Source organism: Oncorhynchus mykiss, chromosome 12, assembly GCF_013265735.2.
Source record: "Oncorhynchus mykiss isolate Arlee chromosome 12, USDA_OmykA_1.1, whole genome shotgun sequence".
Classification (NCBI taxonomy): Eukaryota; Metazoa; Chordata; class Actinopteri; order Salmoniformes; family Salmonidae; genus Oncorhynchus; species Oncorhynchus mykiss.
Genome location: NC_048576.1, coordinates 62,076,202 through 62,098,726, shown reverse-complemented (window position 1 = coordinate 62,098,726; position 22,525 = coordinate 62,076,202). Strand labels below are relative to the sequence as shown.

At 43.0% G+C, this 22,525-nt stretch overlaps 1 protein-coding gene across 1 annotated transcript; it reads left to right on the top strand.

The window, feature by feature from the left end:
• Positions 1-76: 76 nt before the first annotated feature.
• Positions 77-22,436, top strand: LOC110537929 (serine/threonine-protein kinase NLK2). Its single transcript, XM_021624401.2, has 11 exons — positions 77-1,634; positions 1,807-1,936; positions 4,192-4,247; positions 4,578-4,684; positions 4,959-5,044; positions 5,855-6,064; positions 13,907-14,008; positions 18,444-18,530; positions 18,695-18,893; positions 19,030-19,123; positions 19,237-22,436. The coding sequence occupies exons 1-11, from the start codon at positions 1,321-1,323 to the stop codon at positions 19,283-19,285; spliced, it is 1,434 nt and encodes a 477-aa protein (XP_021480076.1). The 5' UTR covers positions 77-1,320; the 3' UTR covers positions 19,286-22,436.
• Positions 22,437-22,525: the final 89 nt, after the last annotated feature.

Sequence of the window (22,525 nt, the reverse complement as noted above, 5' to 3'; positions counted from 1 at the left end):
AGTGGTCTAACCCTCCCCCACCTTTTCTCCTGTCCTTTGCTATCCTCCACCCCCCCCCCCCCCCCCCCCACCCCAACTCCTCCTACTCACTATTCCACTACTTCAAACAGCTGATTTCCAAGAAAGAAAGGGATCATTCGGAAGAAATGGTTAGCAGATGACATAGAGAAGAGCGATGAAATTATATCACACAGTAGCTGGTTTAATCTCTCTTGGCACTTTTCATTTTCTATCAGTGGGTATGATAGGGCTAGCTTGTTAGCAATTTAGCTAGCTGGCAACCCCGGCTAACGTTATTCCGCTAACGTTAGTGATGCAAAACTGACTTTCGTTGTGTAAAATCAAAAGAGGACTTCTTCGCGCTGCGAACCACGCGGGTTGGTTTTTCGTTCATTTCGTTTCGTCTACTGAAAGTGTTTTTTGGTCAAAGCAAATATATAGGTCACGAAAGTCTGCTAGCCTAATACCCGGCTGTCTTATATGGGCCATGGAACAGCTGGTTAGCATTCGGTCTAATGCCAGCTAGTTAACGTTCTACAAATCTGAATTTCATTGACCGACAACTCGAGCTGGAAGAACCTGGTGTTTGCTACCTTTAAAAAAAATGTATTTAGCTACCCCTGAAACTGGTTAGCTTTAACATAAGCTAGTGTATGCAAATACAGGTGTGTGTACTTTTCGGTTTAGCTAGCTCGTTAGCAACCTTTGTCTGGTTGATGTTAACTATCTGAGCCCGGGGCAATAAACTAATGTAGTGCGAGCTGGTAGCCAGGTAATGTAACATAGCATTGTTAGATAAGGGGAGACTTCTTACTCATCGTAAAATTAGGCCACAAAACAGAAAGCACAAATGTATTAACAGTGATGGGCATTGCTTTCTCCAGCCAGACTGGTTGATTGATTATGTGATCGCTGGTCAATTAGATAGCGTTTGTGTCGATATACCTCAGGAATTTCTGGACCCGACAGTGTTTTCGATCACACTGCTGACGTTATACTTTTGGTTTTCTGTCGTGACCTAACGTTACCTACCTCACTAAAGCCAATAATGGTGATTCCACGACAATAGTCTAATAGCAAGCTAAATAACACTGCTAATGTTATTAAATAGCTAACAAGATAGCTGCTAGCCATATTAGACATGGTTTACATTCTCTGTTGCATGTTCTACAAGCAAGGAACAGAGTCACAACCATGCCTGCATAGAATACTGAAGTCAAGCTCTCGGTTCATGTATATGTAATGCATGCAACGCTCAAAGCGAGTACAGTATTAGACATAGCTCCCAAACGAACCCTTCTGATAGGGGTTTGAAATAGAATGGCATTCCATGGTACAGGCCTGCAGCAGACAGTATGTGGTAACCTGTTCCCCGGATCTGAGTTGGGGCATAACAAGTATTTTTGCGTCAACACCTCAACTGGATCCACTTCCACGGGCCTCAGTGCAACTCCAAGTCTAACTGGACCCACTGCCCCTGCGGGGACGCCTCGACACCCGACGTCTCTTGGGGGAAGCACCGGTGGTGGGGCCGCTGTACCACAGCCTCACAGTAGTCCTGCCAGTGAAGTGCCAAGCCCTGCTGAGATGGAGCCTGATCGACCTATCGGTTATGGCGCATTTGGTGTGGTCTGGTAAGTTGGGCCATTTCAAATAAGAATGAAGACTGATTTCCACTGATTTCCACCCATCCAAAAAGGGTGTGTATCTAACAGGGGAATAAAATAGACATGCTGTGTGTGCGCATGCACGTGTCCCCGCCATTGGTGACCAGTGCAAACAGACCCCTCCATCTTGCCCCTGCAGGTCAGTGACAGACCCTCGTGACGGGCGTAAGGTAGCCCTGAAGAAGATGCCCAATGTCTTCCAGAACCTAGTCTCCTGTAAGAGGGTCTTCAGAGAGCTGAGGATGCTCTGCTTCTTCAAACACGACAACGTAAGAATGGATAGCAATACATCTATTAGAGGTCGCCCGATTTATGATTGTAACGCCAATACTGATTTATTGGAGGACCAAAAAAAGCTGATACCGATTAATCGGCCGATCTTACAAATATTTTATTTATTTTATTTATTTATTTATTTGTAATAATGACAATTACAACAATACTGAATGAACACTTATTTTAACTATTTTAACTAACTAATATAATACATCAATAAAATAAATTTAGCCTCATAAATAATGAAATATGTTCAATTTGGTTTAAATAATGCAAATACAAAGTGTTGGAGAAGAAAGTAAAAGTGCAATATGTGCCATGTAAGGTCCTTGCTCAGAACATGAGAACATATGAACGCTGGTGGTTCCTTTTAACATGAGTCTTCAATATTCCCAGGCAAGAAGTTTTAGGTTGTAGTTATTATAGGAATTATAGGACTATTTCTCTCTATACGATTTGTATTTCATATACCTTTGACTATTGGATGTTCTTATAGGCACTTTAGTATTGCCAGTGTAACAGTATAGCTTCTGTCCCTCTCCTCGTTCCTACCTGGGCTCGAACCAGGAACACATCGACAACAGCCACCCCAGAAGCAGCGTTACCCATGCAGAGCAAGGGGAACAACTACTCTCAAGTCTCAGAGCGAGTGACGTTTGAAACGCTATTAGCGCGCACTCCGCTAACTAGCTAGCCATTTCACATCGGTTACACCAGCCTAATCTCGGGAGTTGATAGGCTTGAAGTCATAAACAGCGCAATGCTTGAAGCATTGCGAAGAGCTGCTGGCAAAAAGCACGAAAGTGCTGTTTGAATGAATGCTTACGAGCCTGCTGGTGCCTACCTTCGCTCAGTCAGACTGCTCTATCAAATCATAGACTTAATGATAACATAACACACAGAAATACGAGCCAAGGGTCATTAATATGGTCGAATCCGGAAACTATCATTTCGAAAACAAAACGTTTATTCTTTCAGTGAAATACGGAACTGTTCCGTATTTTATCTAACGGATGGCATCCCTAAGTCTAAATATTGCTGTTACATTGCACAACCTTCAATGTTGTGTCATAATTACGTAAAATTCTGGCAAATTAGTTCGCAATGAGCCAGGCGGCCCAAACTGTTGCATATACCCTGACTCTGCGTGAAATGAACGCAAGACAAGTGACACAATTTCACCTGGTTAATATTGCCTGCTAACCTTTCTTTTAGCTAAATATGCAGGTTTAAAAATATATACTTCTGTGTATTGATTTTAAGAAAGGCATTGATGTTTATGGTTAGGTACACGTTGGAGCAACGACAGTCCTTTTTTGCGTATGAGCACCGCATTGATTATATGCAACGCAGGACACGCTAGATAAACTAGTAATATCATCAACCGTGTGTAGTTAAAACTAGTGATTATGATTGATTGTTTTTTATGAGATAATTTTAATGCTAGCTAGCAACTTACCTTTGCTTCTTACTGCATTCGCATAACAGGCAGGCTCCTCGTGAGGCAGGTGGTTAGAGCGTTGGACTAGTTAACCGTAAGGTTGCAAGATTGAATCCCTGAGCTGACAAGGTAAAAATCTGTCGTTCTGCCCCTGAACCAGGCGTTAACCCACTGTTCCTAGGCCGTCATTGAAAATAAGAATGTGGTCTTAACTGACTTGCCTCGTTAAATAAAGTTGTTTTTAATTTTTTTTTTTTTTTTGCTGAATCGGCAAAATTGGTGTCGGCCCTTGAAATCCGCCCTAATTAATCGGCCATTCCGATTAATCGGTCGACCTCTAACATCTATACACAGGACTGCACAACACATACAGGATGCATCCTAAATGGCATCCTATTTCCTATACTTTGGACTGGGGTAAGGTGCCATTTTGAGACATTTTCATACAGTATTGCATCCATAATAGAGGCATAAGACATGGCGACGCATCTCCCCACTGCTCATTGATATGTGTCCATACAGAGGCTAGCTTGACAAATAGCACTGTGAAGTTAGAGGTTTGTTATAGTTTAGACACTTAAGGACGAGAAGTGCCATATCAAATGTCGGCTGTGGACGCTAGATCACTTGCTGAGTGTTGACAAGCAGTGGCGATTCAACGTGTACAATCATCAGAAAATGAACACGAAATGACGGCCAAAGATAGGATGGCCACTCACTGCTTTTAACCGTTCACCTGTCTGTTTTGTCTTTTAGAGCTCTAATCATTAAAACAACGAGAAGGATGATGATGATGTGTGTTTACAGGTGTTGTCAGCGCTGGACATTCTGCAGCCTCCGCAGATCGACTGCTTCGAGGAAATGTATCCTTCACATGCAAGTTCACGTGCACACACACACTTGCACACATGACTGTTATGTGTCAGCCATTGTTCACTCGTGCACTTTCTCTGTCCCAGTTTCTCTATGTATTATCATGTCCTCCTCCTTTCAAAACAGTCTGAATCTACATAATACATTCTACATCAAGATAAACCTCAACCGAGATGATACCGTTAGGGATAGTCATGTGTTATGATAGATAGCTACATTTAACTTGACTATAGATAGAAGAAAGCTTAATACTCCATCTATGTGCTCCAGCCACATCCAATAGATGTCTGTTTCCTTGACCACGGGCAATGCCTGACTAGCTACGTGATCACTGAGCTGATGCAGAGTGACCTCCACAAAGTCATCGTGTCTCCCCAGCCCCTCACCACCGACCACATCAAAGTGTTCCTCTACCAGATCCTCAGAGGTGAGTGGGACGGAGGGAGGAGTAGGGAAAGGCGCTGTGTTGGAATGGAGTTGGAAGTCAAGGTTAAAGTTGGACTGCTGAGCCTAAAAACAACCCATTTGTGAGTTTTCCCCCCTATCCTTTCTTGGTTTGCAGGGTTAAAGGAGCCAGCTTGTTTCATGTGATGGAGCCATATTGACGGATTCATGTTGTCATTGACTGCAAACACTGAAGGGGAATTGGCTAGGGGCTATATTTGGACTGTTATGAGTAACAGTGATTCTCCTTCACTCAGGGCTGAAGTACCTGCATTCTGCTAGCATCCTGCACAGGGACATCAAACCTGGGAACCTGTTAGTCAACAGCAATTGCCTGCTCAAGGTAACTGTGTGTGTACACGTTTGTTTAGGCGTGTGTCTGCATGTATGAATGTGAATCTGTGTGTCTGAACTTCCGCAAAAGACATGACAAAAAAAGCATGATGCCAGGCACAGAAAAAAATGACCTAGTAGAGATCAATATGGGCTGAAGAATATAATCTACACCTTTTCACAAACACACAAGTGTATTATGCTGTACTTACAGTGGTCAACCTACACTGGGTATACCAAACATTACAAACACCTTCCTAATATTGAGTTGCCCCCCACACCTTTTGCCCTCAGAACAGCCTTGATGGTCATTAGTAGCCTACCAACTCTACAAGGTGTTGAATGCATTCCACAGGGATGCTGGCCCATGTTGACTCCAATGCTTCCCACAGTTGTCTAGTTGGCTGGATGTCCTTAGGGTGGTCGACCATTCTTGACACACATGGGAAACTGTTGAGTGTGAAAAACCCAGCCGCTTTGCAGTTCTTGACACTGAAACTGTTCCACCTGGCACCTACTACCATAGCCTGTTCAGAAGCATTTCAATCTTTTGTCTTGCCCATTATTCAGCCTCTGAATGGCACACACACACAATCCGTCTCAATTGTCTCAAGGCTTTAAAAAAAATCTCCATTTACACTGATTTGAAGTGGATTTAACAAGTGACATCAAAAAGGTAGCTTTCACATGCTTTGTCATGTCAAAGAGCAGGTGTTCTTAATGTTTTGTATACTCGGTGTATGTTATTATCATGTAACTATATTCCCCCTCTTCCACTCACCTCTGTCTCTCTCTCTCTCCTTCCCTCTCCCTCTCTCAGATCTGTGACTTTGGGCTGGCACGTGTGGAGGAGCCGGACCAGTCTCGTCACATGACCCAGGAGGTGGTGACTCAGTACTACCGGGCTCCTGAGGTGCTGATGGGCAGCCGCCATTATGGCTCTGCCATAGACGTCTGGTCGGTGGGCTGCATCTTCGCCGAACTACTGGGTCGACGCATCCTGTTCCAGGCCCAGAGCCCCATACAACAGGTAGAGAGGGTAGGGCTGTTGCGGTAACCGTATTACCGCCACATCGGCGGTCACGAGTCATGAAGGCAGTCGAATTCAATGTGACCGTTTGATCACGGTAGTTAGGCTTCTCCAAGCTCTGATGCTGTTGATGGTCATTAGTAGCCTACCAAACTTGCTAACTGCCTGGTACTCAGCACTCTATTGTCCCTCTAATCACTCTGGCATCAATGCCAATGTAATCGAAAATCTATTCAAACACTTCATGAGAGCCCATGAGCTCCCATGAGCTATTTATTTCTCAACTTTCCTAATATTAAGCCAATTGCTTATCTTTGGCTGGCATGAAAATGAACCACAGGAAAAGTGTCCGCCATTCGCTATTTAAGTGCATAGATGACATGTATTTCTGCCCCTGTTTCGATACAAACCGTACCAATCAGAAGTTTCCACTCACCTACTCATTCCAGGGTTTTTCTTTATTTTTTACTATTTTCTACATTGTAGAATAATAAGACATCGAAACAATGACATAACACGTATGGAATCATGTAGTAACCCAAAAAGTGTTAAACAAATCAAAAATATATTTTATATTCTTCAAAGTAGCCACCCTTTGCCTTGTTGACAGCTTTGCACACTTGGTATTCAATAAAAAAGCATTCCTCATGCTTTAGTAGTGGTTTCTTTGCAGCAATTTGACCATGAAGGCCTGATTCACGCAGTCTCCACTGAACAGTTGATGTTGAGCTGTGTCTGTTACTTGAACTCTGAAGCATTTATTTGGGCTGCAATTTCTGAGGCTGGTAACTCCTAATGAACTTATCCTCTGCAGCAGAGGTAACTCTGGGTCTTCCATTCCTGTGGCGGTCCTCATGAGAGCCAGTTTCATCATAGCGCTTGATGGTTTTTTTCAACTGCACTTGAAGAAACTTACAAAGTTCTTGACATTTTCTGGATTGACTGATCTTCATGTCTTAACCTGTTGAGTGTAGGGGGCAGTATTTTGATGTTTGGATGAAAAACGTACCCAAATGAAACTACCTATTTTTCAGGCCCAGAATCTAGAATATGCATATATTGTCAGATTTGGATAGAAAACACTCTAAAGTTTCCAAAACTGTCAAATTATTGTCTGAGTATAACAGAACTGATATCGCAGGGGAAAACCTGAAGAAAATCCAACAAGGAAGTGCCTAAGAGAAACGAATCCCCCTGTTCCATTGCATGCCGTACCTCCATTTTAAAGGGATATCAACCAGAATCGTTTCTCTTTGGCTTCCACATGGTGTGAACCGTCTTTAGACATAGTTTCAGGCTTTTATTCTGAAAAATCAGCGAGAACGATCACATCGCGTCAGTGGATGGCTGGGTGCCAGCAGAGTTTTGCATGCGCAACAGCTTGGAGCAGACATTTTCTCTCTCTCCTATTGGAAAAAGCTACGGTCCGGTTGAAATATTATTGATTATTTATTATAAAAACAACCTGAGGATTGATTATAAAAAATGTTTGACATGTTTCTACGAACTTTATGGATACTATTTGGAATTTTCGTCTGCCCCGTCGTGACCGCTCGAGCCTGTGGATTTCTGAACATAAAGCGCCAACCAAATGGAGGTTTTTGGATATAAAAATCATATTTATCAAACAAAAGGAACATTTATTGTGTAACTGGGAGCCTCGTGAGTGCAAATATCTGAAAATAATCAAAGGTAAGCGATTTATTTTATTGCTTTTCTGACCTTTCTGACTTTCGTGACCAATCTACTTTGCTGCTAGCTGTTTGTAATGTTTTGTCTGCTGAGAGAGATGTCCTAACATAAACACTTGGATAGCTTTTGCTGTAAAGCTTTTTTGAAATCTGACACGCCAGGCGGATTAACAACAAGCAAAGGTGTGTTTTGCTATATTGCAATTGTGATTTCATGAAAATTAAATATTTTAGTCATTTAATTTGAATTTGGCGCTCTGGAATTCAGCGGATGTTGACGACAAATGATCTCGCTTAACGGGTTGGGTGCGCCAAGAAGTTAAAGTAATGACTACCTCATGAAGCTGGTAGAGAGAATGCCAAGAGTGTGCAAAGCTGTCAAGGCCTAGGGTGGCTACTTTGAAGAATCTCATATATAAAATATATATTTAAACATTTTATCACTTTTTTGGTTCCTACATTATTATTTCATAGTTTTGATGTCTTCACTATTGTTCTACGATGTAGAAAATAGTAAAAATAAAGAAACTCTTTAATGAGTAGGTGTCCAAACTTTTGACGGGTACTGTATATTATTTAATATATGTAAAGACCAGATTTAATTAAGAATAGTCTGATGGGTGACAATATTATTATCACTTGTGAATTATATATTATCACTTGTGAATGATGCGACTTTTTCGAATCCTAGTCGCACACCTCATGGAGCCTAACCCATAGGCCTATATGTTTTGATAAGGTTTGTATCACAACTGAAGTGGCTAAATAACTTCTTAAAATTAAGCACATTTATTTGTTTTTACAAGGGGTGTGGAGCCTAAGTGGCATACATGAAAGCATTACATGCATAATCGCATTTGCGGTTACTTTTGAGAATGGTGTTTTCCCGCTAATGGTCCATTCGTGCTTATAGCCTACTGCCGTGTGCGTATTCCTGTGCTTATAATGTGAAGAAATTGCCTAATAGTTTATCAACATTTTAAGCTAAACGTTCTGATCTGTTGTGTCAGCCACATTGAGTAAAACATTATTATTTTTATGTATTTCTCGCACGAATAAGAATAGTTTTGTACTATGGGGTATAGCAGATTGGCATAAGCTAGTGCTTTTGCTGTTCGTTAGGGCTACTCATCTTATTGGCTGATGAAAAGTTAATGTGGACAGTTCTTCCAATATCGTTAATATGCACCTCAGAATTTAATAAGGACACGCAGTTGCATCCCCGATGTGTTGGTCTTCACTTGTAGCCTGTGAGAAAGACCCGATCACGTGATGGAGAGCAATCAAATCAAATGTATTTATATAGCCCTTCGTACATCAGCTGATATCTCAAAGTGCTGTACAGAAACCCAGCCTAAAACCCCAAACAGCAAGCAATGCAGGTGTAGAAGCACGGTGGCTAGGAAAAACTCCCTAGAAAGGCCAAAACCTAGGAATAAACCTAGAGGAACCAGGCTATGTGGGGTGGCCAGTCCTCTTCTGGCTGTGCCGGGTGGAGATTATAACAGAACATGGCCAAGATGTTCAAATGTTCATAAATGACCAGCATGGTCGAATAATAATAAGGCAGAACAGTTGAAACTGGAGCAGCAACACGGCCAGGTGGACTGGGGACAGCAAGGAGTCATCATGTCAGGTAGTCCTGGTGCATGGTCCTAGGGCTCAGGTCCTCCGAGAGAGAGAAAGAAAGAGAGAAGGAGAGAATTAGAGAACGCACACTTAGATTCACACAGGACACCGAATAGGACAGGAGAAGTACTCCAGATATAACAAACTGACCCTAGCCCCACGACACATAAACTACTGCAGCATAAATACTGGAGGCTGAGACAGGAGGGGTCAGGAGACACTGTGGCCCCATCCGAGGACACCCCCGGACAGGGCCAAACAGGAAGGATATAACCCCACCCACTTTGCCAAAGCACAGCCCCCACACCTCTAGAGGGATATCTTCAACCACCAACTTACCATCCTGAGACAAGGCTGAGTATAGCCCACAAAGACCTCCGCCACGGCACAACCCAAGGGGGGGAGGGGGGTGCCAACCCAGACAGGATGACCACATCAGTGAATCAACCCACTCAGGTGACGCACCCCCTCCAGGGACGGCATGAGATAGCCCCAGTAAGCCAGTGACTCAGCCCCTGTAATAGGGTTAGAGGCAGAGAATCCCAGTGGGAAGAGGGGAACCGGCCAGGCAGAGACAGCAAGGGCGGTTCGTTGCGCCAGAGCCTTTCCGTTCACCTTCCCACTCCTGGGCCAGACTACACTCAATCATATGACCCACTGAAGAGATGAGTCTTCAGTAAAGACTTAAAGGTTGAGACCGAGTTTGCGTCTCTGACATGGGTAGGCAGACCGTTCCATAAAAATGGAGCTCTATAGGAGAAAGCCCTGCCTCCAGCTGTTTGCTTAGAAATTCTAGGGACAATTAGGAGGCCTGCGTCTTGTGACTGTAGCGTACGTGTAGGTATGTACGGCAGGACCAAATCAGAGAGATAGGTAGGAGCAAGCCCATGTAATGCTTTGTAGGTTAGCAGTAAAACCTTGAAATCAGCCCTTGCTTTGATAGGAAGCCAGTGTAGAGAGGCTAGCACTGGAGTAATTTTTTGGTTCTAGTCAGGATTCTAGCAGCCGTATTTAGCACTAACTGAAGTTTATTTAGTGCTTTATCCGGGTAGCCGGAAAGTAGAGCATTGCAGTAGTCTAACCTAGAAGTGACAAGCATGGATTAATTTTTCTGCATCATTTTTGGACAGAAAGTTTCTGATTTTTGCAATGTTACGTAGATGGAAAAAAGCTGTCCTTGAAATGGTCTTGATATGTTCTTCAAAAGAGAGATCAGGGTCCAGAGTAACGCCGAGGTCCTTCACAGTTTTATTTGAGACGACTGTACAACCATTAAGATTAATTGTCAGATTCAACAGAAGATCTCTTTGTTTCTTGGGACCTAGAACAAGCATTGTCCGAGTTTAAAAGTAGAAAGTTTGCAGCCATCCACTTCCTTATGTCTGAAACACATTCTTCTAGCAAGAGCAATTTTGGGGCTTCACCATGTTTCATTGAAATGTACAGCTGTGTGTCATCCGCATAGCAGTGAAAGTTAACATTATGTTTTCGAATAACATCCCCAAGAGGTAAAATATATAGTGAAAACAATAGTGGTCCTAAAACGGAACCTTGAGGAACACCGAAATTTACAGTTGATTTGTCAGAGGACAAACCATTCACAGAGACAAACTGATATCTTTCCGACAGATAAGATCTAAACCAGGCCAGAACTTGTCCGTGTAGACCAATTTGGGTTTCCAATCTCTCCAAAAGAATGTGGTGATCGATGGTATCAAAAGCAGCACTAAGGTCTAGGAGCACGAGGACAGATGCAGAGCCTCGGTCCGATGCCATTAAAATGTAATTTACCACCTTCACAAGTGCCGTCTCAGTGCTAGCAATGTGAGTGAGAGGTGCATCGGTGCAAGTAGCACTCCGGGAGAAGGGCACAACGTAGCACTCCGGGAGAAGGGCACAACGTAGCATTCCGGGAGAAGGGCACAACGCTGCACTCCGGGCCAAGGGCACAATGGCCACTGGCCGCTACAGGCATGGATTTTTTTAGGGTGTATTACAGCCAAACAAAGGGGACACCACCGTGAAATTTGAGGCATTATTAAATGCTTATCAAATTGTGAATGAGAGACTGATGAAGTGTGTGTATAGCCTGCAGAAAAAACAATGGAGCTCATTCCTTTTTTCTAGCAACTTTTTTTCAAATCATCATTATTTGCATCATGCAGCCTTGCAATGTATTAAAAATCTAAATACACTGCTCAAAAAAATAAAGGGAACACTTAAACAACACAATGTAACTCCAAGTCAATCACACTTCTGTGAAATCAAACTGTCCACTTTAGGAAGAAACACTGATTGACAATAAATTTCACATGCTGTTGTGCAAATGGAATAGACAACAGGTGGAAATTATAGGCATTTAGCAATACACCCCCATTAAAGGAGTGGTTCTGCAAGTTGGACCACAGACCACTTCTCAGTTCCTATGCTTCCTGGCTGATGTTTTGGTCACTTTTGAATGATGGCGGTGCTTTCACTCTAGTGGTAACATGAGACGGAGTCTACAACCCACACAACTGGCTCAGGTAGTGCAGCTCATCCAGGATGGCACATCAATTCGAGCTGTGGCAAGAAGGTTTGCTGTGTCTGTCAGCAAAGTGTCCAGAGCATGGAGGCGCTACCAGGAGACAGGCCAGTACATCAGGAGACGTGGAGGAGGCCTTAGGAGGGCAACAACCCAGCAGCAGGACCGCTACCTCCGCCTTTGTGCAAGGAGGAGCAGAAGGAGCACTGCCAGAGCCCTGCAAAAGGACCTCCAACAGGCCACAAATGTGCATGTGTCTGCTCAAACGGTCAGAAACAGACCCCATGAGGGTGGTATGAGGGCCCGACGTCCACAGGTGGGGGTTGTGCTTACAGCCCAACACCGTGCAGGACGTTTGGCATTTGCCAGAGAACACCAAGATTGGCAAATTCGCCACTGGCGCCCTGTGCTCTTCAGATGAAAGCAGGTTCACACTGAGCATGTGACAGTCTGGAGACGCTGTGGAGAACGTTCTGCTGCCTGCAACATCCTCCAGCATGACCGGTTTGGCGGTGGGTCAGTCATGGTGTGGGGTGGCATTTCTTTGGGGGGCCGCACAGCGCTCCATGTGCTCGCCAGAGGTAGCCTGACTGCCATTAGGTACCGAGATGAGATCCTCGACCCCTTGTGAGACCATATGCTGGTGCGGTTGGCCCTGGGTTCCTCCTAATGCAAGACAATGCTAGACCTCATGTGGCTGGAGTGTGTCAGCAGTTCCTGCAAGAGGAAGGCATTGATGCTATGGACTGGCCCGCCCGTTCCCCAGACCTGAATCCAATTGAGCACATCTGGGACATCATGTCTCGCTCCATCCACCAGCGCCATGTTGCACCACAGACTGTCCAGGAGTTGGCGGATGCTTTAGTCCAGGTCTGGGAGGAGATCCCTCAGGAGACCATCCGCCACCTCATCAGGAGCATGCCCAGGCGTTGTAGGGAGGTCATACTGGCACGTGGAGGCCACACACACTACTGAGCCTCATTTTGACTTGTTTTAAGGACATTACATCAAAGTTGGATCAGCCTGTAGTGTGGTTTTCCACTTTAATTTTGTGTGACTCCAAATCCAGACCTCTATGGGTTGATAAATTTGATTTCCATTGCTAATTTTTGTGTGATTTTGTTGTCAGCACATTCAACTATGTAAAGAAAAAAGTATTTAATTATAATAATTCATTCATTCAGATCTAGGATGTTATTTTAGTGTTCCCTTTATTTTTTTGAGCAGTGTATTTAGCCCAACATTTGTAGAACTAAAGTTACATTTAATAACTCTAAATTAAACAGGAGTATATTGCTTTAACACAGAATAGCCTTATGTGTGGGTACTCCCTCAAATCGTTTGGAGAAAATATCCTTTCTATTTTATTCAGCTTTGTTCAATTGTTTTCTTCAGAATATAAAATAATGCCACTGAATTCTAAGCAAATTTTGTCTGCTAAATGAACTAGTGTAGCCTACAGCCATTTTGGCATAGCCAGATCAGGACCAAACATAAGGACAACTCAAGAGTATGCTATTCTGTTCTTCTGAAATAGACTAAATATCATGCTGCTTTAGACAGGTCTAAAATAAATTATGGATTTATTGTTAAGGTGTAGGCTATATTACATGGATTTATAAACATTTTAAAATGTAGATGCTCCAAAGATCTGCATCAGTGGCTTGTGTGGAAGCTAGGAGATGCTAAATGTGTTTGTTAATTAACGGTCAATTACCGTGAGACCGACAGTTATTTGCTTGACAATCACCGGCTGACAATTTTGTGACCTAGTAGAGGGGTGGGAGGCAGGGAACCCTGGGAGTGAGGAAGGAGGGAAAGCCATCTAAAGGTGTAATCTGTCTGGGCAATAATTTGTACTTTTATCTAACAATTAATAATCAAATAATGTATCTAATTTTTTGGCCCTTGTGGATGGTCGTTTTATTTATTTAGGTTATTTGTCAAATTAAATCTCTCCCACCCTCACTCTCTCTTCTCTCTCCCTCTACCCCGCAGTTGGATCTGATCACTGATCTCCTGGGTACCCCTCCTCTCTCTGCCATGGCATCTGCCTGTGAGGGGGCCAGAGCTCACATCCTGAGAGGACCTCACAAACCGGTACTTCCTCCTCACTACCTACTGCTTGCATTTTACAAATGAAAACACCTTACATCCAACTAGGGTTGTTACTGTGACCGTATTATCACCACACCTGCGGTCACGAGTCATGACTGCAATCAAATTCCATGTGACCCGTTTAGTCACGGTATCTAGGCTTCTCCAAAACTGCGCTCTGATGCCACTGATTGTCATCAGTAGCCTACCGAACTTGCTAACTGCCGGTTATTAATGGCCTGGCACTTATTGTTATTCTAATCACTCTGACGGCAATGCAAATGCAATCAAAAATCAAATCGAACACTTCATGAGAGCCCATGAACATTTCTATGCAATTGCGTGAGAAAATAGTTTTTAAGGCCCCTGTTAAAACGACGAGGGAGGTTCCCATCAGATTTCTGTAGGCTAAGCCTACAGTACTTTTTTTTCCTTTTTTTTTCAACTTTCCTAATATTAAGCACATTGCTTCACTTTACAACAGGAGTATAGCCTACCTGGCTGGTATGAAAATGAACCGCAAGAAAAGTGTCCTCCATTTGCTATTTGTGCATATGATGACATGTATTATTGATTTATATTTTTTCCCGCCTCTGTTCCGACAGGTGCATGATAATCATGGTCACACACCATGTAGCCTAGTCCATAGGCCTATATGTTTTAAGGTTTGTATCACAACTAAAGTGGCCAAATAACTCCAAATGTAGCCTATAGCCTAGGCATAGGACCCCTGGAACACGGTTGGAGAGCCCATAGTCTACAGAGCCTAGTTAAAAGTGTTCTTATAAGCCCGGCTGTTGCGCATTCGCGTGTGTAAAGACTTTTGACTGGCCACTATTTAAGAGGATTCCAGCTTTCTTGTGATGCTATATTTCTTGCTCACTTCTTAAAATGACGCACTTTAATCTGCTTTACAAGCAGTGTAGCCTACCTGGCATACGTAGACGGCGTGTGAGTTAACTTTGGGGAAGGTCATTTTCCCCATAAAAATGCTCCTTTTATAATAAAAGCATTACATGCATAATCACATTTGCAGACTTATGTAAGAGAGCCTACTATTTCTAATGTGATGAATAGATTGCATAGTCATAATTTAGGCTAACAATATAACTCAAATCAGTGTTAGCAAAAAATAACGTTCAATGCATGGCAAATCAATGCTTTTAGTATCCTATTTTTAATTTATTTCTCTGTATAATTTTGGCAATTTTAATTTAATTTACTTTCGGGAAAGCTTAGCTTAGATTCGGCTATTTCAGCCAGCTGTTGCTGACAGGTACAGTGGGGCAAAAAAGTAATTAGTCAGCCACCAATTGTGCAAGTTCTCCCACTTAAAGATGAGAGAGGCCTGTAATTTTCATCATAGGTACATTTCAACTATGGCAGATAAAATGAGAAGAAACAAATCCAGAAAATCACATTGTAGGATTTTTTATGAATTTATTTGCAAATTATGGTGGAAAATAAGTATTTGGTCAATAACAAAAGTTTATCTCAATACTATGTTATATACCCTTTGTTGGCAATGACAGAGGTCAAACGTTTTCTGTAAGTCTTCACAAGGTTTCCACACACTGTTGCTGGTATTGTGGCCCATTCCTCCATGCAGATCTCCTCTAGAGCAGTGATGTTTTGGGGCTGTTGCTGGGCAACACGGACTTTCAACTCCCTCCAAAGATTTTCTATGGGGTTGAGATCTGGAGACTGGCTAGGCCACTCCTTCGTTGCCCGGGCGGTGTGTTTGGGATCATTGTCATGCTGAAAGACCCAGCCACGTTTCATCTTCAATGCCCTTGCTGATGGAAGGAGGTTTTCACTCCAAATCTCACGATACATGGCCCCATTCATTCTTTCCTTTACACGGATCAGTCATCCTGGTCCCTTTGCAGAAAAACAGCCCCAAAGCATGTTTCCACCCCCATTATTCACAGTAGGTATGGTGTTCTTTGTATGCAACTCAGCATTCTTTGTCCTCCAAACACGACGAGTTGAGTTTTTACCAAAAAGTTATATTTTGGTTTCATCTGACCATATGACATTCTCCCAATCTTCTTCTGGATCATTCAAATGCTTTCTAGCAAACTTCAGACGGGCCTGGACATGTACTGGCTTAAGCAGGGGGACACGTCTGGCACTGCAGGATTTGAGTCCCTGGCGGCGTAGTGTGTTACTGATGGTAGGCTTTGTTACTTTGGTCCCAGCTCTCTGCAGGTCATTCACGGGGTGAGATCACCCCCATGGGGTGAGATCTTGCGTGGAGCCCCAGATCGAGGGAGATTATCAGTGGTCTTGTATGTCTTCCATTTCCTAATAATTGCTCCCACAGTTGATTTCTTCAAACCAAGCTGCTTACCTATTGCAGATTCAGTCTTCCCAGCCTGGTGCAGGTCTACAATTTTGTTTCTGGTGTCCTTTGACAGCTCTTTGGTCTTGGCCATAGTGGAGTTTGGAGTGTGACTGTTTGAGGTTGTGGACAGGTGTCTTTTATACTGATAACAAGTTCAAACAGGTGCCATTAATACAGGTAACGAGTGGAGGACAGAAGAGCCTCTTAAAGAAGAAGTTGCAGGTCTGTGAGAGCCAGAAATCTTGCTTGTTTGTAGGTGACCAAATACTTATTTTCCACCATAATTTGCAAATAAATTCATAAAAAATCCTACAATGTGATTTTCTGGATTTTTTTCCCTCATTTTGTCTGTCATAGTTGAAATGTACCTATGATGAAAATTACAGGCCTCTCATCTTTTTAAGTGGGAGAACTTGCACAATTGGTAGTTGACTAAATACTTTTTTGCCCCACTGTATATAAAATCAAGCACACAGCCATACAATCTCCATAGAAAAACATTGGCAGTAGAATGGCCTTATTGAAGTGCTCAGTGACTTTCAACGTAGCACCGTTATAGGATGCCACCTTTCCAACAAGTCAGTTCGTTACGCAGTGGAAATGCGTACTCTGGAGTGATGAATCACGCTTCACCATCTGGCAGTCCGGCGGACTTATCTAGGTTTGGCGGATGCCAGGAGAACGCTACCTGCCCCAATGCATAGTGCCAACTGTAAAGTTTGGTGGAGGAATAATGGTCATGGAGTGTTTTTCATGTTCCAGTGAAGGGAAATCTTACGCTACAACATACAATGACATTCTAGACGATTCTGCTTCCAAAAGTTTGGGGAAGGCCCTTTCCTGTTTCAGCATGACAATGACCCGTGCACAAAGCAAGGTCTATACAGAAATGGTTTGTCGAGATCAGTGTGGAAGAACTTCGACCCCATCAAACATCTTTGGAATGAATTGGAATGCTGACTGCGAGCAAGGCCTAATCGCCCAACATCCGTGCCCGACCTCAACTAATGCTCTTGTGGCTGAATGGAAGCATGTCCCTGCAGCAATGTTCCAACATCTAGTGAAAAGACTTCCCAGAAGAGTGGAGGCTGTTATAGCAGCAAAGGGGGGACCAAAACCCATGGTTTTGGATTTAGATTTTTGATGACCAGGTGTCCACATACTTTTGATCATGTAGTGTATATTAGTAGGCTATATGTAACGACCAGATTTAAATGAAGAATGGTCTGATGGGTCAGAATGTTATGAAGTGCTTGTCACATTGTGATTGAGAGACTGATGAAGTATGTGCAGCCTGCGAAAACTCATGCCTTTTCATGCAACTTTTTTCAAATCATCATTAGTCCCGTCATGCAGCCTTAGGCTGTATGTTTAGATTTGTAATCCATTAAAAGTTTATAACAACAAAAGTTGCATAAATAACTCTAAATTAAATATATAGGGGGCACCCGTTTCTTTAACTGCTCAACACAGAATAGCTGCATGTGTCACTCCCTCTGAAATTGTTTGGGGGGGGGGGGGTTCATAGCTTTCTATAATATTCAGCTATGTTCAATTGTATTCTTCATACTTTAAAATAATGCCACGGAATTCTAAGCAAATCTTGTCTGCTAAATGAGCTGAGCTAGTCGAGCCCATGGCCAGACCAGGGCCTACTCAGAATATGCTATTCTGTTCTTCTGAAGTAGGCTACATTTTCTTCGTTTCTTTCGACCTGTCTAAAATAAATAAAGGATTTATTGTGATGTACGCTATATTAAATTAATTTCTTGTACTTTTTGTACTTGGATTGTAGGCTATGCGTGCAAGCTAGGAGATGCTGAACGTGTTTATGTTAATACCCTCCAAAAATATTTTGGAAGAAATAGAGAAACGTGCAAGGGTGCCAAAATATTACTGCTCATGGCCCAGTTTCCCAAAAGCATCTTGAAAGACTAAGTTCATTGGTGAACTTAGCCTGAACTTAGTCTTAAGATGCTTTTGGGAAACCGGGCCCAGATAGGATGTATACCCTACCCACAATCCTTATCTAAAACTAGGTGCAGCAGTTCATGAAGTGAAATCTCTCTCTCCCCCCACCTTCCCCCTCAGCCGTCACTCTCTGTGTTATACATGCTGTCGGACGGGGCGACCCACGAGGCCGTGCACCTGTTGTGTCGTATGCTGGTGTTTGATCCGGTGAGTACAGACAAAAGTCTATAGAGAACCGTCACTCTAAAGGCTTCCTCTTTTTTTTATAGGGATGTTCAAGCAAGAGCTGAAAAATGTAGTTAGCTACAGTAAGGGAGAAAATACAAGATTAGAGAGGGGACCAACTTTCTCTCCATGTGTGTGTGACTCAGGCCAAACGGATCTCGGGCAGCGACGCCCTCTCCCACCCCTACCTGGACGAGGGTCGTCTGCGCTACCACACGTGCATGTGCCAGTGCTGCTACTCGGTGCCCAGCGGGCGTGTGTACACGCGGGACTTTGAACCGCCTGCCGACCGCAACTTCAGCCACAGCTACGATAACAGCCTGCTCTCTGTCTGGCAGGGCAAAGGTAGGAGCTATCTGGTGCTCTTCCCTCTACTCCTCTTTCTCGTCACTTCTCTTCTGTCTTTTTTCCAACCCAGCTTGTTATTGAAATTGATGGCCTGTTGCAATCTCGCTCTCGCAATCTCTTCTCGCTCTATCAGAGCTCATCCATCACTTCATAACAGAGCACCAGCAGGGGAAACGAGTGCCGCTGTGCATCAACCCTCAGAGTGCTGCCTTCAAGACCTTCATCAGGTGAGGAAAACCAAGGGAGGGACGAACGCAACTAACATACATGCAGCTTAAAATACTATTTTTCCATGTACTATCTACATCTCTCTCTGTTTATCTTTCTCGATCTCTCTCAGGTCTACTGCGTGGCATTCCTCCAAAGTCTCCAGGAAGGAGGAGAGATGAAGGGGAGTGTCGTTCATGTACAAGAGGAATCGTGGGAAATTCAGTTTGATAAAAGGAACAAGACAAGCTTTGGTCCATTATAATAGAGAGAGGCTTGGGTTTCTCTGGATGAAGGGGAGGTGTGAATGAAACCGTACGCCAGCCTCTCCGAGAGAAGAACAGTGTCTGTCAGAGGAAATGCTAACTTTTATTAAAGACTACATTTCCCTTCAATGAAAACTACAGTTCCCAACTATGAAAACTGCTATTGACACTGGGGGAAGACTTGAGGACACCAACCCTATAGGCATTTCTGAAAACTAAAATGTGCTGCTGAATTTTAAAAAAAGGAATAAAGAAAGAGCGAAGACTGGTAGAAGAGGAAAATTACTGGAAACATTTATTACTAGAAGAGTTGAGATTGGTTGTGTTGTGCTCCAACGTGGATGGCGGAGACAAAAGAATAGCTGTTTTATTATTTATGTTGAATAATTGTTCTGCTCTGTTAAGTCATTCCAGCCGCGTGCAATATGATGAAAAGCAACGTGCTCCTGGCGATACCATACTCTCTTTACCTGTGCGCTCAGTGACTTAGGCATGTTAATGTCACATTGATGACCCTACCTTTTTAATCATTGATTCTATTGATTTGGTTTGATAGTTTCACTGGACCCATTCTCAATATCTTCGGTAAACTGGTCTTAGATCTGCGCTACAAATGCAACCTCTGGCCTTGAGCGTGGCTCCGTGCTACTTTTGAATCTTCTCTCCCAATCTGCCCTTGTCCATAAGACCAAACCATTTTCAAGACAACAAATTGACCGGGTTCTTTGATTGGGTGGGGCCACAGCAGGGGAGGAGCTTCTGGGACTCGAGGTAGATGGAGCCTCGCCCATGTTTTTAAAATCATATTATTTTATATTTTAATTTATTGTTTGATTTAGCTTCTCTGAGTGGCAGTTTGAGCTTGAGCACATGTTGTGCCCATGTACTGAGTAGTCAGCCATTTCGGTGTGTGTGTGTGCTCACGTGTGTAGAGTTTAAGGGAATGTGCAGTTTTCTACTTCAATGATCTCATTACCTCAAACAGTTGGAGTCAAAAAGGGAACCCAGAGAGAGTCTACTGGGTAAAGTGTACATAGATCCAACTCAACTACTACGTACTGTAACGTGATGTCATTCCTTTGTACTAAATCACTGTCCTTAAACTCTCCGTCACTCGCCTCCTTTCTCCCTCTTGGAGAGAGGGAAGGAGGATGAGGGACAGGTGGCAGGAAGAACAGCTTGTTGAAATGTGTTGGTGAAATGCTGCTGTGTTTTGGTTTTCCTTTATTGGTTTATTTCCAGTTGAGTTCACGGCTCAGGTGTTCCGTTGCAAAGTACTGTGGACCCGACCACGCAAATACACACCGATATTATTCACCAATAACATTGTGCCTCAATTTTTATTTTATTTTACCCACAAAGAGGAACCGCAAAGCTCTGTGCGCTGAAGCTCTGACTGGAGCTAGTACTAACTAAAATGAGGCTCCTGAAGACGCCGTACTGTGCTTGTTGGCATTGCCGTCATGGCAGTGGTCAGGCCCTTGTCCCACCACTTGATGGTGCTATTGGCAGTGTAGGCTAGGGGGTGATGGTGATTGCCAAAATGTTTCACTTAAACCTGCATGTATGTATTTATGATTTTTTTTTAAAAGGAAGAGGATTTGGATGCAGTGCAATGGGAGTTGTCGCCATGGACAAACCTTCCTTGTGGTGATGTTAATTAGATTTTAGGAAATATTATTTTTTTAATGTGGTTTTATTTCGGACTGTTTTGTGATGTGATTCATTTAAAAAGTTTTTGGGGGTTTTCACAACTTGGCTATTGTCTTTAGTAGAGAGTCCAAGCAGGCTGGGTTTTAGAAGAGCTCACCAGGGCCTGTCTCTCTCCCTTACACCCTCCTTTCTTCTCTCTATCCCCCTCACACTGTCCTCTCGTCTCTGTTTGCCTTTTATAGCAGGGTCATATTCACTAGGCACCGAAAAGAAAAGACTCAAACTGTGAGGGACTACTTGAACTTGTCCAATAAGAAACTTGATGCAAAATGTGTTCCTACAGTTCCTAAGGCGTATGACCCAGCTATGCTTGAGGTAGAAGCCAATAAGGACATCTTCCTCATTGGAGGAGCTTCCTCTGGCAGTTAAATAGTTTAAAGCAGCTTTTCATCCTCTCCTTCTTTCCTTTATTGGCACTGATAGAAGACAGGTTTTAAAGCAATGTAGTAGAGAGAAGCTCAGTTGGGGATTTGCTTTCACATGCCCAGTTCTCTTCAGGCCAGGATCTGTCCCAAATGGCAACCCATTCCCTTTCTAGTGCACTACTTTTAAGGGTCCTGGTCAAAAGTAGTGCACTATATAGGGTGCCATTTTGGACGTACACCCCTTACTGAAGGAAAGGAAGCAAGTCTGTATCCTTTGTTTGTGCATCAATAGGCACGGGAGAGAGACTACACCTGGGAATGTAGGTGTTAGAAATATGGGAGAAAAAACTGATACGTGTGTTTTTGATTGTTCTGAATATGAAACCGATGTTTTGAAACCAAAAAAAAAGTTTTTTTTTTGTCATGATATTTTAGGAAAAGTCTGACTTGTGTTCCCAACAAATACTTGAATTTCTTAAGAAAACAACTAGAGTAAAGTAGTGAATGAATAAATGGATAGTCACTGGATAATATTATTGTGTGGTGTCTGTCCGCTTATCGATGGGGAGAGGGCTCAAAGGGCAACGTTACATTGTACTGTGTCAGGTTGTTGATTTAAGGGCTGCTGTTATTTTTTTTTGCCTCGTGTTTTATTTTTTGAGGGTTGTTTTTCTCGCGTTCAGAAAGGTTGGTTGTAATGTAATTTCTCTCTGGCAATTTTTCAACAGGTTCAATTTCAACGTGTCTGATAATAACTGGCTATTATGCCTATTACATTATAGCCCCAATTATGTGATACTGAGATATTATAATCAGTTTATACATATGACAAATGTGTATTATCCTTCAGTAAAGTGTTACCAAATTTATCACACATTATTGTACAGCTTATCAGTTTGAGGTTGACCCAACTGCAGAGGTTGTGCAAATTTAGATTGCTTCTGTATTTTCTATCCATGTGCTAATAAACATCTTAATTTCCAAGACCAGACATGTTTAGAGAGCTGTTGGCCTATAGACCTATTTAAGCACTGTAGGCTGGCTTGTTTAGCGGACCCCAACTGTTTGTGTAACTTTG

What these genes read in the sequence shown, in the direction of transcription:
- LOC110537929 (XM_021624401.2), top strand. Translation starts at nt 1,321, where the DNA reads ATGGCATTCCATGGTACAGGCCTGCAGCAGACAGTATGTGGTAACCTG. An exon ending in ATCGACTGCTTCGAGGAAAT is followed by an intron (nt 4,248 to 4,577) that starts GTATCCTTCACA and finishes ATGCCTGACTAG; the next exon opens with CTACGTGATCACTGAGCTGA. An exon ending in TGAGAGGACCTCACAAACCG is followed by an intron (nt 14,009 to 18,443) that starts GTACTTCCTCCT and finishes CTTCCCCCTCAG; the next exon opens with CCGTCACTCTCTGTGTTATA.